Raw genomic sequence first — 18739 nt, forward strand, 5'->3', positions numbered from 1 at the left:
CTCTCATTACATCACACATGTCCCCTCAGACAGCATTGGAGAATGAAGACTCTCCTTTCAAAGCCCAAAGGAACAGGGGCTGAGTAGTTTTCATCAGTGTCTCATCCTGTCTGTTCAATATAGGACAGGTTAGGATTTCATGAGTAGTTCTCATCACACTGTCTCTCCTGTTTGTTCAAAATAGGACAGGTAAGGATTTCATGAGTAGTTCTCATCACACTGTCTCTCCTGACTTAAATATAGGACAGTTTAGGATTTCATGAGAATTTCTCATCACACTGTCTCTCCTGTCTGTTCATTATAGGACAGGTTAGGATTTCAAAGCCTCTCCTGTAGAGTTGCAGTATGTCCTCAGATCATCAATAGACATTTGAAGGCTGTTTATACAGTATAATGTTATGATACTGCAGTTGTGATGTTCTATGTCTCTTGTGCATGTGTGTGTGTGTGTGTGTGTGTAGGCCCTGTGTCCCAGGCGGAGGCTCTAAAGGAGGAGAATGACTCTCTGCGCTGTCAGCTGGATGCCTACAGAAACGAGGTGGAGCTGCTGAAGCAGGAGCAGGGCAAGAACCAAGAACACACACCTCCACAACACAGTGAAGAGGACACCTGCAGGCAGCAACAACTAACCTTTCTACAACAGGCACTACAGGGCATGCAGAAGGTATACTTCAACCACACCCACTATAGCTTAACTTTTTGCAGCAAGTCCTGCAGATTCTAGCTGGTGAGAGTCATAATCCCTTGGTTTTTCTTTCTGGGCTGACAAGTGGTTTTGATGAAAAGTCACTTTTAATGGAGGTGGATAGAGAACTGCCCTCTCAATCACACACACACAGGCGCGTGCACACCTACACACAGCACTAATAAAGAGATGAGAGAGTGGTAGGGAGAGATGCAAGCTGAAAATAAGAGCAGCAGAGAGAGGGATGCACTCAGAGTTAGATGGATGGTTAGAGAGAAAAAGAAAGAACAATAGAAAGACTTCAGAGGGAGAGAGTCATTCTAGAATCTGATCACTCTGCTGTCCTCGACGCTCTACAGAAACCAATACCAACCAGCTCGAAGGGTTTTCTATTAAAATCTCCCTCTCAGCGAAAACAACCATCATACTATTGGTAAGGTAAACAACCCTCTGAGGCAGGAAATCTGTTGCTCCCATCACCTGCTGGGTCATCAAATATCCTCAAGTTGTCAGCGGTCATAGTTAATAGAAATATATTTTTTTCAATGTTGGTTTTGAGCATAAATAATGTGTCGTCCTCCTGCTCATTTGAATAGACAGATGGTAATTACATTTCTAACACGCAAGTTTGAACATTTCCATGGAAAGATTAAATGAATTAAATGGATTAAAATGAGGAGGAAGAGACCAATTGGATGCTTCTTATTGCTCCATGCTAAATTACGTTATCATGCAGGCTCTGGCAAATTACCATCAAATATTATCAGCAGGTGACTTGAGTGTGCCCAGGTTCTATGAATTTCTTCCACTTGTGAGTCATGTTATACTTCCGTATTTCAGCCTAAACCCAACTGAGACTGTGATGGATAAGCTGAAATGGATGAAATGGAAATGTAGAAAGGACTTTTCAGCTCCTACGTGGTTCTAACTTGCAGCACCAGAGAGACTAGATAGATAAGCTATGAGCTAAAAGTTCCTACTCAATAGCAAACCCTGAAAATAAGCGCTAACTTGGTTTCCTCTCAAAAGCTGTTGCAAAAAAGGTTAATAACCAGCATGCGGCATATGCCTGTTGTAAGCAGGCATCTGTGGCTAACTGTGCCTCCTCTGTCTTAAGGGTTAGTTAACATTTGTGTCTTTAAAGATTAGTTAGCATCTGTAGCTAACTGTGCCTTCTCTCTGTAGCAGACCCTTAGTTAGCATCTGTGGCTAGCTGTGCCACCTCTGTAGCAGAAAAGTACGGGTTAAATAGTATATGTGGCTAACTGTATCTCCTCTCTGTTTGCAGCAACTGCTGAAGATGTGTGAAGAAATGAAACAGCGGGAGGCAGAGATGGAGAAGACTGTGGAGGACAAACATCAGCTGGAGAGCCAAGTAAAGAGCCTCAAGGAAGGACTGCAGAGCCTGAAAACACTGACAACACACACACCACAGGTCAGTAACACACACACACACAACACATGCACACTTTACAGCTTGTTTGAAAAACTCCTGGGGTTTGAAATGTAATTACAATATCGGATTTGTGCTGTAATTGTAATGAAATTAGTTCAAAATGAGTTTCAATACATGAGAAATATTTCTGAAATAATTGGTCTGCTACTGGAACCCAGGCTGTGGTAGACTTGAATTACAGTGTATTTAATTTAATTCCAAATGGTATTGCATTTCTTCAATATCCCAGTGTCAGCTGATCTACCCTTAATAATATATATATATATATATATATATATATATATATATATATATATGGGGTAGATCAGCTGACACTGGGATATTGAAGAAATGCAATTACATATATTCTAGTGTCCCCACTAGACATTGATTTCAAATAGTTAATTTGGAATCCCATAGAGAGAGGGTCAAATAGAATGCCATATACAGTAGTGAGAGAGAGACGGGTCATTTAGAATGGATAGAAAGAAGAGGGACAGGTCATTTAGTGTTATAAACCGTGTAATTTGGGTCCTGGATGCAGATTGGCTAAAACGGTATTTCAGTCATGTGTACTGTATATCAGACAATATACTACGAGTATGACACAAAAATACAATTCTATTTATGTTGGTAACCAGCTTATAATAGCAATAAGGCACTTCTGGGGTTTGTGGTATATGGCCAATGCACACGGCTAATGGCTGTATCCAGGCACTCTGCTTTGGGACTTGCCAAAGAACAGCACTTAGACGTGGTATATTGGCCAATATACCACATCCCCTCGTGCCTTATTGCTTAAGTATGCCATATATATAGAGAGACGGGTCAATCCTCTTTACATCAAACTGGCCTATTCAAACTAACTACTAGTTTCACCACCACTTTATCAGAGGAGGATGAGCTGGCCAATCAGCGGTGTACTTGCATGCATATTTGTAATGTCCGGTACATGCCCGCACCATTACAACACAGAAAGCTGCTTTTTAACATACTTAATTACCATTTTTTTGGGAAGGAAAACCATTTCACTCATATTGTAATTAAATATAGGTTAATTTTCATAGAAATATGGAAACACTGGACAGTTACTTTAACATTAGCCATGTATCACCACTGCTTTTTAAAGCACAGCACCGCACCTCCAACTACTCCTAGCTGACTAACTTCTTTACACTAAACCAGCCTGTGTAAACTGAAACCGCATTTTACATTCACCATGTGTCAACACCACTGTTTATGGCACTGTTCCAACACGCAGACTAAAACATCTTCATACTAGCCATATTCTGTATCTAGATAGTAGGGATGTAACCATTCACAGACAGGCATCAGTCCCTGATTCAAATACCGATCCAAATGTAACATGCAACATGCGTCAGACTGCATGTTACGTTTGTTAAAGTAACTGTCCAGTGTTTCCAGATCCAATTTTTTTCTCATATTATACTTTCTACCTTCCAAAAATACCTAATCTTTTGTGACAAATGATGCATCCTCTCTTTCAGGGTCAAACTGCATTTAACTGTGGTGACAGTCATTGATCTCTTAGTCGTGGCCAAAAGTTTTGAGAATGATACAAATATTAATTTCAAAGTCTGCTGCCTCAGTTTGTATGATGGCAATTTGCATATAATCCAGAATGTTATGAAGAGTGAACAAATGAATTGCAAAGTCCCTCTTTGCCATGCAAAATGAACTGAATCCCAAAAAACATTTCCACTGCATATCAGCCCTGCCACAGAAGGACCAGCTGACATCATGTCAGTGATTCTCTCGTTAACACAGGTGTGAGTGTTGACGAGGACAAGGCTGGAGATCACTCTGTCATGCTGATTGAGTTTGAATAACAGACTGGAAGCTTCAAAAGGAGGGTGGTGCTTGGAATCATTGTTCTTCCTCTGTCAACCATGGTTACCTGCAAGGGAACACGTGCCGTCGTCATTATTTTGCACAAAAAGGGCTTCACAGGCAAGGATATTGCTGTCATTAAGATTGCACCTAAATCAACCATTTATCGGATCATCAAGAACTTCAAGGAGAGCGGTTCAATTGTTGTGAAGAAGGCCTCAGGGTGCCCAAGAAAGTCCAGCAAGTGCCAGCACCGTCTCCTAAAGTTAATTCAGCTGTGAGGATCGGGGCACCACCAGTACAGAGCTTGCTCAGGAATGGCAGCAGGCACAGTGAGGTGAAGACTTATGGAGGATGGCCTGGTGTCAAGAAGGACAGCAAAGAAGCCACTTCTTTCCAGGAAAACATCAGGGACAGACTGATATACTGCAAAATACCTTTTGGGATGGACTGCTGAGGACTGGGGTAAAGTCATTTTCTCTGATGAATCCCCTTTCTGATTGTTTGGGGCATGCGGAAAAAAGCTTGTCCGGAAAAGACAAGGTGAGCACTACCATCAGTCCTGTGTCATGCCAACAGTAAAGCATCCTGAGACCATTCATGTTTGGGGTTGCTTCTCAGCCAGGGGTGTGGGCTCACTCAGAATTTTGTCTAAGAACACAGCCATGAATAAAGAATGGTACCAACACATCCTCTGAAAGCAACTTCTCCCAACCATCCAGGAACAGTTTGGTGATGAACAATGCCTTTTCCAACATGATGGAGCACCTTGCCATGAGGCAAAAGTGATAACTAAGTGATAACTAAGTGGTATTTGTGTCATTCTCAAAACTTTTGGCCATGACTGTAAGTCAATTTGCATGCCGAACAACCACACTATAAGTAGCCTAGTCAAACCGCTGACCAACGCAAGTTAGGTTCCTGATCTTGCACATCTACGCAGCACCTTCAGCATTTAAATAGTAATTTGGCTTGCGTGATATTAGGCTTTGTCATTGAACTAATAATCTATGTAGTTTGATTTTTATTTAGAAAAATGGAAAGTGTTTATGCAACAAATGTTAGTGCATCACGTCGAAACGAATCGCATCGAATCGTTTTCTAATTAAACCGAGTCATTTAAAACTAAAACATATCGCTCCTGGATTGTATTGGAGCCCTTGACTAGAGATGGGTATCTTTAAGATTTTAATGGTATTACTACTCTTACTGATACTGCTTATCGATCTGGTACTTTATCAGTTCTTTTTTTTTTAACGAAAAAAACGAAAGACATTAAGGACAGAATTAACTTGCTTTATTTTCTGAAATGTTAAATAAAAAAATGAACTATTATTTTACAGCAAAAGAAACAGCAATGTTTTGAACAAATCACTATTATAGGCTCTAATGTTGTGATGATGAAAATGTAAAACATTAAAAACTATTTTCCTGCTAAAGAAAATACAGTGGTATAGAGCAACACGGGTGGGGCACGCAGGTAGCCTGCAAAAGGACTAACGGTTCTTATCAGTTCTTCTGGAGAAAGATCAATATACAGTATTTGCCTTCTCTGGCAGAAGTCAGGACCTCTCCTGGCTTATTGTGTTCCCTGCAGTCGAAAATACCCTCTCGCTGGGGGTGGAGGAGACTTGAGCACAGAGGTAGCTTGTTACAATGTTTGTGAGGAGGGGCAGAATATCTCACTTCTCCCACCACCACATCACAGGATCTTCAGCAATGGGGATGGGAGGCAGGCCTTTGTAGAGCTCGACCTCTAGGTCAACACAATCGCTGAGGGTGAGGGACGAGGTGTTCTGTTGGATCGTCAACCTCAACTCCCTGTCCTCCTCTGAGAACAGCTCCTCCAAGGCACCCCTTGTTTTGTACAATGGAGGGACTGCCTCCTCCATTTCCTTCTCCTTCAGACTCCTCCTGTTGCTGGTGCTCTGTGTCTGTCTTCTCCGGCTCCTTTGACAGCCGTGGTGTTGCTCCTGTCACATTGACCTCAACAGTTGCCTTCCTCAGCCTGTCTCAGGTAGCGTCACTCACCGGCCTCCCTTTAAATCTGTGGTCCATTGCTATGGCCTCATGCAGGAAGGCATGAATGTCCTTATCCTGATAGCGCTCGGAGAGATTTTCCCACACCTTCTCTTTGATGGTTGCCACAAACGTTGTATCTTCATGCTCCACAGTTTAGTGCTCTTCCAGTTGTTGGAGGATGGGTATGATCTGTCCACAGGTGGCATTATTTTCACATGACACATACATTGTGGATGTATAGAGGATTCTCATGAGCTGGACGTACTCCTCAGCCTTATGGAAGTCCTCGTCCTTCAGACGGTGAAGGTTGTCTTTGGTCAATCTTTTCGCAGCCGTGGGTCTGCTTGGATCGCTGGATTCCATCTTGTCTTGACATCAAGTATGAGTGAGTGTTGCGGAAGGCCTGAAACAACAAGAAAAAACAACATACATTTAATTACAGCACACCTGAATATTTAATTAAATTGTTAAATGAGGGAATTTCAAAATAATACTATAACTGGGTGAACTGGCTTCTTACTAAGTAAGGCGCTGCTCCTTTTCCTTCAAGATTGTTTTGGACATTGAGGATCTCTTGAACCACACGACCACTGCTCTGATTTGGGCTGCCCATTTATCAATGGAAGTAATTTTGTAGATTTTCTGCGATGCCAGATTCAATGTGTGCACAAAGCATCCTATTTTTAGGATGTGTAGCCTCTTGATGGCAACATCCATATAGCCAGCATTATCAACAGTCACAGCTACAATCTTCCTTGCCTCTATCTCAAACTCTTCCAGAATGTCTGAGATCTTCTCTGCCACTACTTCGCCTGTTTGCGATTTGTATACTGCCCTGGTGTGGAGGACCTTCTGTTTTACACTGCCCTGGCTTGTGTAGGGCACTGTAACAGTGAGATAGTGGTCCTGACAGAGGCTGGTCCACCCATCTGATGTGATGGCCAGCTTTGGCATGTCCTTCAGCTCAGTGATCACATTGGCATTTTCTACACCATACCAGGTAGGAATTAATGTATCACTGAAGTAGCTCCTGGAGGGAGGGGTATATTTGGGGTTTAGTGCCTTGCTCATCTCCCTACAGTAAAAAAAAATATTGTTTTCATGTGTTGAATTGTTGTGTTTTCATCTCTCTTCTGGATTGGGAATAGCAAAAATGCATCATAGACAAATGGCTTAATCTTATTGCAAATTAGAAATGGTTGGTGAGATAAAATGTGCAAGATAATGTTTATGTAGCAACAATAAATAGGAAATGTATTTTCTTAATTTCTCCAGTATCGAAAGCAGAACTGATAACGTTGGAGCTTATCGATACTACGGTCTTTCATAATTTAGCCCCAGGGCCCGTTTAATACCGGGTTTTGGTACCCATCGCTACCCTTGACAGTACCAGTCAAAAGTTTGGACACACCTACTCATTCAAGGGTTTTTCTTTATTTTTACAATTTTTTACATTGTAGAATAATAGTGAAGACATCAAAACTATGAAATAATATTTGAAAACATGTAGTGGAATGGTGCAAAGCTTGCCACCATTAGACTCTGGGCAGTGGAAACGCGTTCTCTGGAGGGATGAATCACATTTCACCATCTGGCAGTCCGACGGACAAATCTGAGTTTGGTGGAAGCCAGGAGAACGCTACCTGCCCAAATGCATAGTGCCAAATGTGAAGTTTGGTGGAGGAGGAATAATGGTCTGGGGTTGTTTTAGTGCCAGTGAAGGGAATTCTTAACGCTACAGCATACAATGACATTCTAGCTGATTCTGTCCTTTCCTGTTTCAGCATGACAATGCCACCATGCACAAAGCGAGGTCCATACAGAAATGTTTTGTCGATATCAGTGTGGAAGAGCTTGACTGGCCTGCACAGAGCCCTGACATCAACCCGATCGAACACCTTTGGGATGAATTGGAACGCCGACTGCGAGCCAGGCCTAATCGCCCAACATCAGTGGAAAGCCTTCCCAGAAGAGTGGAGGCTGTTATAGCAGCATAGTGGAGACCAACTCCATATTAATGCCCATGATTTTGGAAATAGATGTTTGAGGAGCAGGTGTCCACATATTTTTGGTCATGTATTATACCTTACTTAGATTAGATTACCACTAGGCGCTGAAATGTGTCCCCAAGCAGTGATCCATGGGAAATATGGCCATTATAGCATGCGTACGTACAGAGATGAATCATTGGAAGGAAGATAAATCAATTTGCAGAGGGTGTTGCTCTCTAGATTTGTGGTCAGTGTGAGTGTTTGTGTGTGTGTACACTCATGTCTGCTTACATAAGAATCTGGCATGTTAGACAGTGTTGGCTCTTCTCATTTTTATAATTGACTCTAGCTGGAGATTTCCCTACAAGATGACAGAGGGAGCAAGGAGAGGGCTAATCAAGTCAATGTAAGTGGAAAAGGGCTGTGACACTCGCTCTACTTTTTCTCTTTCTCTTTCCCTCTCTCTCCCTCTTCCTCTATTCCCCTCTCTCTTTTTGTCTGTATCCTCCCTATTTCTCCTCTCCTCTCTCTTCTCTTCCAGTGACATGACAAATCATTACAGGCCAATCCAATGCTGAAGGACTTTATTTGTTGCCAGATAAATCAACCCTACACAACTGGGTTAGGAAGTCAAGGGCTTGTCCAATCACACACACATAATAGCATAGTGAGGAGTATTAGCCCACCACGACTGGGTCAGACAGGGCAGCGCCCACACACACAAACACATCAGTCATACAGACACAAACACCCTTCCGTCCCTCCCTCCCTCTGCCAGCCTGTCAGAAACCCAGAGTAACCAACAGCTTGATCATTAGTATCGCTAAGACTCTCAGCTCTGTCTCGCTCTCTCTCTCTCTCTCTCTCTCTCCCTCTCTCTCTGTTTCCTCCCTCTGTTAGAACTATTGCCATCGGCTCCCTCTGTATTTTCTCCCCTCTCTCTGCCTCCTTTGTCTCTCCCCCTGTGTGTGTGTGTGTGTGTGCGTGCATGTGTGTGTTTACATAAGAATCTGACATGTTAGACGGTGACGGCTTTTCTAATTTTCATAATTGACTCTAGCTGGAGATGTCCCTGCAAGAGGACAGAACGAGCGAGGAGAGCGCTAATCAAGTCAATGTAAGTAGAAAAGGGCTGTAAATCTCTCTCTGTTCCTCTTTTTCTCTATTCCACTATATTTCTCTTTCTATCCTCGCTCTTTCTCCTCTTTTCTCCTCTCCTCTCCTTAGATCATTACATGACAGATCATTACAGGTGAATCTTATGCAGGAGGACTTTATTTGTTGCAGGATAAATCACCCAACACAACTGGTTTAGGAAATCAAGGTCCTGTCCCATAATATAGTGGTTCCCAAACAGTGTGCCTTGAGGAACTCTCAGGTGTGCCATGAAACCTTTCCTTTAGATAATTTAAATATTTTTACATTTACGTATAAATGTGACCTCTGAAATGCACATGGAATTTGGACGTGCGAGCACTAGTACCGATCAGATAATACATTAAATGGCACATGGTTACATCTGTATCGTTGGTTCAAGTACAGTACATTGCAGGCTGTTCTTACATTTGCATCATTTGATGGGTGCGCATCACAAGCATTAATTTGGTTAATTACGCTGTCTGTTATAATTTATCACAGGCAAATTTAATTCGGCTAAGCGAGAGTACACGCATGGTGCCCAAATTTATGACATATGTCGCGCAGCGAGAGTCGAGGGGAGACGAGCAGATTCGGTTCAATCAGTTGAGTCAGTCCCAGCTAGCTAGCTAATAATGCTTGTGCTAGAAACTTCAGCGAGATTTTGAAACTTGTCAGAGTAATTTTTATCTGAGTAATTCTTTGTTTTTCAATAATAGTAGTTAACATTATTTTTTAATGACTACCTCATCTCTGTACCCCACACATACAATTGTCTGTAAGGTCCCTCAATCGAGTAGTGAATGTCAACCACAGATACAACCAAAAATACCAGGGAGGTTTTTCAATTGCTCGTAAAGAAGGGCACCGATTGGTAGATGTGTAAAATTTTTAAAAAGCAGATGCTGAATATCCCTTTGAGCGTGGAAAAGTTATTAATCAGTCACTACAAAATGCAGGCGTCCTTCCTAACTCAGTTGCTGGAGAGGAAGGGAAACGCTCAGGGATTACACTATGATGCCAATGGGGATTTTTAAAACAGTTACAGAGTTTAATGGTTGTGATATGACAGAACTGAGGATGGATGAACAATGTTGTAGTTACTCCACAAAACTAACCTAAATGATAACCAGATAAAATATTCCAAAACATGCATCCAGTTTGCAACAATGCACTAAAGTAATACTGGAAAGAAATGTGGCAGAGAAATGTACTTTTTGTCCTCAATACAAAGCGTTATGTTTGGGGCGTTTAAACTTTGAAACGAAGTTGGGATCCTGAACGTTATGAAAGATTCCTAACTGAAAACAATGTTTTTCTTTTGTTGTTGTTTTCACTTAATTAAAATCACAGTTCTGTTATGACAAAGCATATTATTTTCTGTGTTATAGCCGATAGGCTACAAAGGCCTGGGGAAGTTGTGTAATTAAAGTAAAACTAGAGGAGGAGGCGAATTTCTGGCTACTTGGGGAATTTATAAAGCATGCAAGACGAGACTTTGCAAGATGCAGATTACCAAAACATATGAGCATGCTTCTGCCTTCTTCTGCCTCTCTCTTCCTCATGCTAGCCTGCCTGCTCTGTCTCTTCGCTAATGATGCAAGTGCGTTCAGTCTTTGTTCAGTCTTTGGTCTGTTGAGTGTAGAATATCCTAGTTTATTCATGGCACCAATGTCTTCGGGCTAGTCTTGCGTGCACAGGGCTGCCTGCTCTTCGTTTGTTTTCTTCATATGAAGTTACAGTAGGCTACCTGTATTGATTACGCTTTTTAGGCATCATGGAATGTGGCCCCATGTATGTTTGATTGTCTGTCTGTTAGGGTAGGCTACACTACAGTTTTTTAAATGCCAACATGATGCCAACAAGAAACAGACATTTTACTTGACTATAAAGAATGTGGCTTCTGAAGCGGGATTTAAATCCACAACTAGGCAACCAGAATTGTCAATAAAATAATATTGAGCTGCTGTGCGCAGCCTGCATGTCTGCTGCCTGTGCGCAGACCACTCTATCCTAAAAAAGTACTTTAAAGTTTGTTAAATACAGTGACTTACCAAAACACTGCATAAAAAACTATAGCAGCACATCAATCAGTGACTTTTAATGTTGTAAGGGAAAAAATACAGAACATTTTACAAAGGAGCAGAATTCTACTGTCTGAAAAGGTACAGACTTGATGTGGCACTTTTTTAATTGTCTGAAAAGTTATCATTTGTCACTATCGACATGTTACTGTAACTGTGTTCTATGACTGTAAAGGTTTGTGGTAGATATAACTTTTTTCCTCGGCCGTAGCGGTCATACATGCATAATAGGACAATTATTCTGCATTGTAAATTGACTTGGATAAAACACTTGGAAAAACCCCAAAATACTATTCATGTCAGTTTAAAAGTTAAGCAAAATTGTTAATTGTCACACCCCTACTGAGTACTACTCATATTTTCAATCATGGTTGTGGCTGCATCATGTTATGGGTATGCTTGTCATCAGCAAGGACTAGGGAGTTTTTTTAGGATAAAAACATAATACAAGCACAGGTAAAATCCTATAGAAGAACTTGGTTCAGTCTGTTTTCCAACAGAAACTGGGAGATTAATTCACCTTCAGCAGGACAATAACCTAAAACTCAAGGTCAAATCTACACTGGAGTTGCTTACCGAGACACACATTGAATGCTTCCGAGTGGCCTAGTTACAGTTTTGACTTAAATTGGCTTGAAAATCTATGGCAAGACTTGAAAATTGCTGTCTAGCAATGATCAACAATCAACAGAGCTTGAATAATTTTTTAAAGAATAAAGGGCAACTTGCCGACCAATGACTGGGCCAAGCTAGAGCAGCTTGTGAAGTTCCTGGATCCGTTCGCAATTCACACCGACGAACTTCAAACTGATAGACAGTTGCTGTCTGATCTGGTGCCGTGCATTCTCAACCTTGAGGCACAGTTGCAGTCAACTACTGTGGTAAAACAGTTGGCACAGGTCCTCCTGAAGTCACTGCATCAGTGCTTCGCATGCATACTGTCGTGGAAATTTCCTCTATTTACCAAATCATGGGAGCAAAGTCAGAGTTAGTTATCAAAGTCCATCTTTAATTATATGAGCTCTATCACAACCCTGTGACTCTCAGATCAATTCAGTGTCTATCAATGAATTCTCTGAGAGCCCCCTTACATTGCAACTGAGATCCTTTAATAGCAAAGAACACACATAGTCAGACAGCATAGACATAATAAATTGTTCAGCTTTGTCTCCTTACTCAACCCCAGAACCATAAACCAATCCTCCATTTCAACAGGCATATATCAAATTGTCATTTAGATACAACCAATTCTAAATACAACCAATCCTGGACAAGCTCACGGAGAGCATAGAATGATTCCAGACACTGCCATCCTCCTCTCCCCGATGGGAAAAGTAGGGAGTGACTGGCACACAGACACAGTGGAGCAAAAGATATGTTTACACATGATGACACCTTGACCTCTCCCCTCTCTGCGGCCCATGCAACTTAGTCTTGACATAGAACAGATAACTGCCAATGGCCACCACTATAGTACAAGAAAATACATTCTTATGAGAAATAACTCATAAGCATATGATGAATATTAAAACATCTTATCTATGTTACCCACCAATTCTGATTATTCCCCAACATTGCATACGGAATCCTATGGCAGCCAATTTTGAGCCAACCCCTGCAGCATGTTGCCTGATGGACCTAAGGATGTGACTGGCACTTTGCTCAATGGAGATGGAGGCACTGATGAGGGAAGCAGAGCCTTTTGTACTTCAGTAATTAGAGAGAACAGCCGTGGAGCAGCAGGACCCCAGGAAGATGCCAGCACGATAAATCATCTCGACCAAAGTGCTTCAGAAATATAGCTTCCTCGCATCGAAGATTGTGTTTGAGGTCCAGCTGTCCAGCTGGATGGTCAACCTGGCAGAGCATTTAGTGTCACATGTGAGCTGCGGAAATACCAGTTCTGGCAAGCAAGGATGGCTGTTTATCCAAAAAAAGTGTATTGTGGCACTGGATCTGGTTTCTTTCCCTGCATCCCAAGAGTTTTTGGAGAGCTGGCTGGCTGTGAACTGATATATTTGTGAAGTGTTGTACTGCTTATGATTTTGCTGTTGTTGCAGCTGTTTTTATTAGCCCTATTTGAAGGGGTTAGTCAGTGATGCATGTTTAATATTACATAAACATGAGTCAAATTTGCCATGACGTAATTTGTTGTTTGATCCTCTGTCAAATAAAGGTACTTGTTTCTTCTTATATCTACTACTAAAGTAAAAAAACAACAACATTGGTTTGATGTAAACTGTTTCATTCCGCCAGATTTCTTGCACCAGTCTAGGCACTTATCCTTGAAATCCAAGTCACATTAGGATTGATTTATAGTTTAAACCTAACCAAAACCATGTCCTGGCCATAGAGTTCCTTGCTTGCCATCCTTGCTTGCCAGAACTGGTATTTCCGCAGCTCACACGCGACACTTAATGCTCTGCCAGGTTGACTCTCCAGCTGGACAGTGGCCTCAAACACAATCTTCGATGTGAGGAAGCTATATTTCTAAAGCACTGTGGTCGAGATGATTCATCGTGCTGGCATCTTATTTGGTCCTGCTGCTCCATGGCTGTGCTCTCCAATTTGCTGAAGTACAAAAGGCTCTGTTCCCTCATCAGTGGCTCCATCTCCATTGAGCAAAGTTGTATGGAGTCCTCTAGTGGCCAAAAGCCTGTGTTAGCATGGGCAACGCCATTCAGGGCTTTCGCTGTTTAGATTTAGTCAACTGGGCGGGACTTCCAACTTCATTGGCTGATCCCTCCTGATAACCCGGTTGGCATGACCCAATGACCCAGTTGGAGTTGTACTATTTTAAGATGGAGATGGCCTCAATGAACATACTCTCACAGACGCCGTCGTGACACCGATACAGAGATGTTATGTCTATCCAAGTCTATGGTCCTCGCCAATCACCTTATGTATTACTTTCCCCCCAGGGTCAAGAAGTTACAAAAAAACTGACTATAGGCCTACAACACATAAATGGCTCCTAGCCTCCCACGCATAGGCTACTTTCTGTCGCGAACACTAAAACTCAAACTAAATCATATAAATTAAGTCTAAAAACGAACTGAAACTAAGCTGAATGTCATATAAAATAACTAAACTATATTAACTGTGTGTGTGGATGTGTTTAACTCTACCAGAAGTCCCCACAAGAATAGTAAACGAACAAAAAAATGCTATTTCTATGGGGTTAGGATTAGGTTTGGGGTTAGGGTTTAGGGTTAGGGTTAAATCAAATAAATACATCGGAGCTAGGGTTAGTTTTAGGGTTAGGAGCTACGGTTAGGTTTAGGGTTAAGGTTAGGTTTTTTGGTTACGGTTAGGGTAAGGGTTTAGGATTAGGGGTTAGGGGTTAGGGAAAGTAGGATTTTGAATGGGACTGAATTGTGTGTCCCCACAAGGTTATATGAACAAGAATGTGTGTGTGTGTGTGTGTTCCCCATATTATAATTGTATTTATTGAATGTTTGTTTCTGTATAATCCAGGTACCAGCTGAGTTATTCCAGTTACAAACTTTAAAAATAATTATATTGTGTAGTTGTTTCATGTGTGTTTGGATGGGCTAGGCTAATGGTGTTAATTGAAAGTCCTCCCACCAAGTTAGCCTGCTTATTAGATACAGGTGCATAAAGGTTTGGTAGTATCACAGATTATCCATAATATTGACCACATACTCTATGAAAATAAATGTCTTAAAACATGTCAGGCAGTTTGGAGGAGGCATGATCTGCTGGGACCATTCCAGCCAATGAGAGGGCAGATACCCGTGTGAACAACCGGCACAACGGTTTCCACTAGTTACCACAGCCGCAGAAAGTGGCTCTTTCATAGATAATCATGAAAACTAAAATGTACTTTTTGGTCATAATTTAAGGTTAGGGTTACGGTTAGCAGTGTGGTAAATCACATTTTAATGATTGAAATTGTAGAAATAGGCGGAGCTTATGACTGTGGCAACTAGTGATGACCAGGCACAACTCCGATATTAAGTGTTTTTTCTCAAAGTTGCCAGCATATCACATGTCCTACTTATATCAGTACACTCGTAAAAAAAAAAATCATTACGAAACTTATATTCGATCAAATAAGCCACACATAGCAAAGTAAGCCATTGCAATTTTTGTTAACCAAATTCGACACATTCTTCTTTTTTTTCAGCAGCAAACCACCCTGCTCCCACTGCTGGCTTGCCTCTGAAGCTAAGTAGGGTTGGTCCTGCTCGGGTCCCTGGATGGGAGACCAGATGCTGCTGGAAGTGGTGTTGGAGGCTCTCTTTCCTCTGGTCTAAAAAAAATATCCCAATGCCCCAGGGCAGTGATTGGGGATATTGCCCTGTCTAAGGTGCCGTCTTTCAGATGGGATGTTAAACGGGTGTCCTTACTGTCTGTGGTCACTAAAGATCACATGGCACTTATCGTAAGAGTACGGTTTTAACCCCGGTGTCCTGGCTAAATTCCCAATCCAGCCCTCATACCATCATGGCCACCTTTACTATCCCCTTTAACTATCTCTCAGGTCGTTTTTGTAAATGCGAATGTGTTCTGTCAATTTATCTGGTAAAATAAGGGTAAATAAATAAAATCCTGGCTTGGTGAGTGAAAATAAACGAAAAACCGCCACCTGCTGGAGAAGACAGATTTGGGGCTTAGTTATCCCTATCGCGTCACTTTTTCCTCTCTGAGAGAATGCAAGGATGAGTAAGGAGTATTTGCACATTTTTAGACCTAATAATAAAACTCAAGATTTTGAGGAAGTCTGTTCCAGTCATATTTTAAACATTTTTTATGTGACATGCAACAGCCAGATTCGTCACAGTGTGTGTTTGTGTGTCCTCAACCAGTCTAACAGTGTTTTCAACTCCTTTACTGTAGGAGGCATCAGCGTTAGAAGTGGTGTCCTGCAGTCAGGAGAAGGAGAGTCTGCCCCCGGAGAAGAGTCCATCCAATCCTGTTCACTCTGAGAGAGAAGCCTTGCTAGTTGGTATGTTCACCTAACAACATTACTATAATGTTATATTAACCTAGTTGGAGGAGAAGATTCCCCCAATTCCTGTCCACTCAGAGAAGCCCTGCTACTTGACACATTCACCAAACATTATTGCAACCTTAGTCCGGTAAACTCTGAGGAAGAAGCCTTGCTTGTTGGTATGTTCAGACAACATTACTACAACCTTCTAACAACATTTGTACGTACAATGGAGACCATTCCTCTCGCGCTATCCACTCTAGGAAAAATACCCTGCTTGTTCATACACTGCTTGTTCATTTAACTGGTTATTGTTAGCGAAATTATCCACAATCATCAAAGCTGTTTTTTTGTGGAAAGCCTGGTTTTCCTCCCCTGGTTATTCCCAGTTCTCTGGGCTGGTTCACATGTTTTCAATGTCTGGTTTACTGAGGCCTTCAGCATAGTTTTATGGCACATTCTCCACTCCAGTGGAGGGTTCTTTCCATGAGGAACGGTTGGTCCTGGATCAAATTGGTTTTACGAAAGTAAGGTCTTGCTGAGATACAAGGGAAAGTTGCTGTGGCATTACAATTAGGCCTATGCCAGATGGCAGGATGCACACTATTGTGTGGTAGTGGGAGTTACCTGTCCTGTCCCACAGTGGTGTTATTCTAGAATGATCATATATTTGGCATAGTTGGTTAGGTAGTCAATGAGGCGCTCCCTCCCTCCATGCCGGCCCACTTTGGCTGCTCAATGAAGTAGATGGCTGCTGAGGATTCTGGGTGTTCTCTGTCAGAATTGTTCTAAATTACATCTTGTTTGAAGATGAAGTGAGCACCGCAGAGAAAAAAGGACATTGGCTCAAAAGTGAACTCATCTTTAACTGCTTTGTCTGTCCTTCTAGATTGCAAAATTAATACCAATGAGATGAACACTTAAAGGAATGTTATATATCGTATATGTGCATCTCTAGGCAATGTTATATCGATTTCCGGGGTCATTTCATGTTTTATGTGTATCTGACCTATTCAGCGTTCAAGCAGGCATAAAAACAGCCAGAATGACACAGTTTGTGTGCATAACATTGTCTTTAAAAAGAAGAGAAAACGGATGACTAAACTCTGATCAAAACAAAGACATAGAGAAGGAAAGAGCAGATGCTAGGCCTTTTTCAAGACTTGAAGTTTGATAACAACAAAGCACTTTCTATTGAACTTCCATGTTTCTCGGAGAGTGGCTGAATATCTAGGCTAGGCTATAATTACACATTCAGTTAGAAAATGAAACTCTAGACATCACCAACTACAAAGTTAGCATTGTCAATTAGCATCAATATGAACTTTAGATAACTAGGCTTTGGAACAGAGCAGCTACTGCTTTCTCCACAAGTCCCTTTACAACTAAACATACAGTTCTGATTAATTTGCTATAAATTATTTGGACATTTGAAGGCTTTTGGACCCATTCAAAGTATATAGACTGATTTCAAATGATGCTTTTCTGTAGATCATTGGTCCAAGCCCAGCCATTAAAACACACATCTGATCAGAGTTGTTCTCCTCCAGTGTCTCACCTGGTGTGTTTGTTTTCTGAGCTGGCTCCTCAGTGGGCTCATGTTATTACACAGGGGTTTAGGACTATCAGTAGTGCATCATCATATCAATTAGCTGATAGCAGATGTTAGTGTTGGGATGAGCGAAACGCCTTTGTGTGTGTGTGTGTGTGAGTGCGGGCGTGAAGCCCCATGCTGATCTGATCAGAGAAGCTTTAATGTAGAGAGCAGCATCAAAGTCTTCATTAAACACTTCTCTTAATCTGGACGGCTTAAACGCAGGTCTTCCACAGAGCTGGGAGTGTTTTGGGGAAGACAGACACACTTGAAGAGTACAGATACATTTTCACTTCAGTCAGACAAGATGAGTTAAGTAGAGTGGTCTCTTGAATGTGAGGTTCTCGCTGGCTTTCATGTTGGACAGATCGGTGAATGAATCAACATTCAAACGTAATGTTGTTAGTTAGCTATAGATTAGCTATACGTTAATGGTCTACAGTTTGATACTTTGGGATGGCATGTTCTCATTGGCTTTCATGTTGGACAAATGGGTTAATGAACACTCAGACTGAATGGGATCATACCGTAGTATAACTTTAGTGTTTGAGTTATAGTTCTAAAGTAATAGCCTATACTACTGTATGATAAGATGGGTGAATCAGCCATTATATATATATATATAATGGTTATAGAGTTATAAGTATACAGTAATGCTAATGCCAGTTTAATTGATACTGTATTGAGGTATCTCTTTCTCCTTCCTCAGGGATCATCTCTGCATTCCTCCATGTCCATCCGTTTGGAGCCAGCATCGAGTACATCTGCTCCTACCTACAGCAGCTGAACACCAAGGTACTGCTGACACACACACACATACACACACACACACACACACACACACACACACACACACACACACACACACACACACACACACACACACACACACACACACACTGACACTAACCAGGTTTCCATCCAACCATTTCATGTGGATGAATTTCCTGACACATGGAAAAGGTCACGCCTGGGCTGCAACA

General features: G+C 41.7%; 1 protein-coding gene across 3 annotated transcripts in view; it reads left to right on the forward strand.

The window, feature by feature from the left end:
• The window catches only part of LOC112256393 (ecto-NOX disulfide-thiol exchanger 2), a 217392-nt gene that overhangs the window by 193261 nt on the left and 5392 nt on the right, over nucleotides 1-18739 (forward strand). The window contains exons 10-15 of one of the 3 annotated variants that reach the window (XM_024429624.2): nucleotides 462-664; nucleotides 1974-2120; nucleotides 8334-8390; nucleotides 9045-9101; nucleotides 16069-16177; nucleotides 18466-18551. In XM_024429624.2, the coding sequence (XP_024285392.1) occupies nucleotides 462-664; nucleotides 1974-2120; nucleotides 8334-8390; nucleotides 9045-9101; nucleotides 16069-16177; nucleotides 18466-18551 (659 nt within the window). Of the gene's footprint in view, nucleotides 1-461; nucleotides 665-1973; nucleotides 2121-8333; nucleotides 8391-9044; nucleotides 9102-15355; nucleotides 15427-16068; nucleotides 16178-18465; nucleotides 18552-18739 lie in introns of those variants that run through there. The other 2 variants (XM_042325583.1, XM_042325582.1) reach the window with 2 other exon arrangements.

The sequence above is a fragment of the Oncorhynchus tshawytscha genome, linkage group LG08 (genome assembly GCF_018296145.1).
Source record: "Oncorhynchus tshawytscha isolate Ot180627B linkage group LG08, Otsh_v2.0, whole genome shotgun sequence".
NCBI lineage: Eukaryota > Metazoa > Chordata > Actinopteri > Salmoniformes > Salmonidae > Oncorhynchus > Oncorhynchus tshawytscha.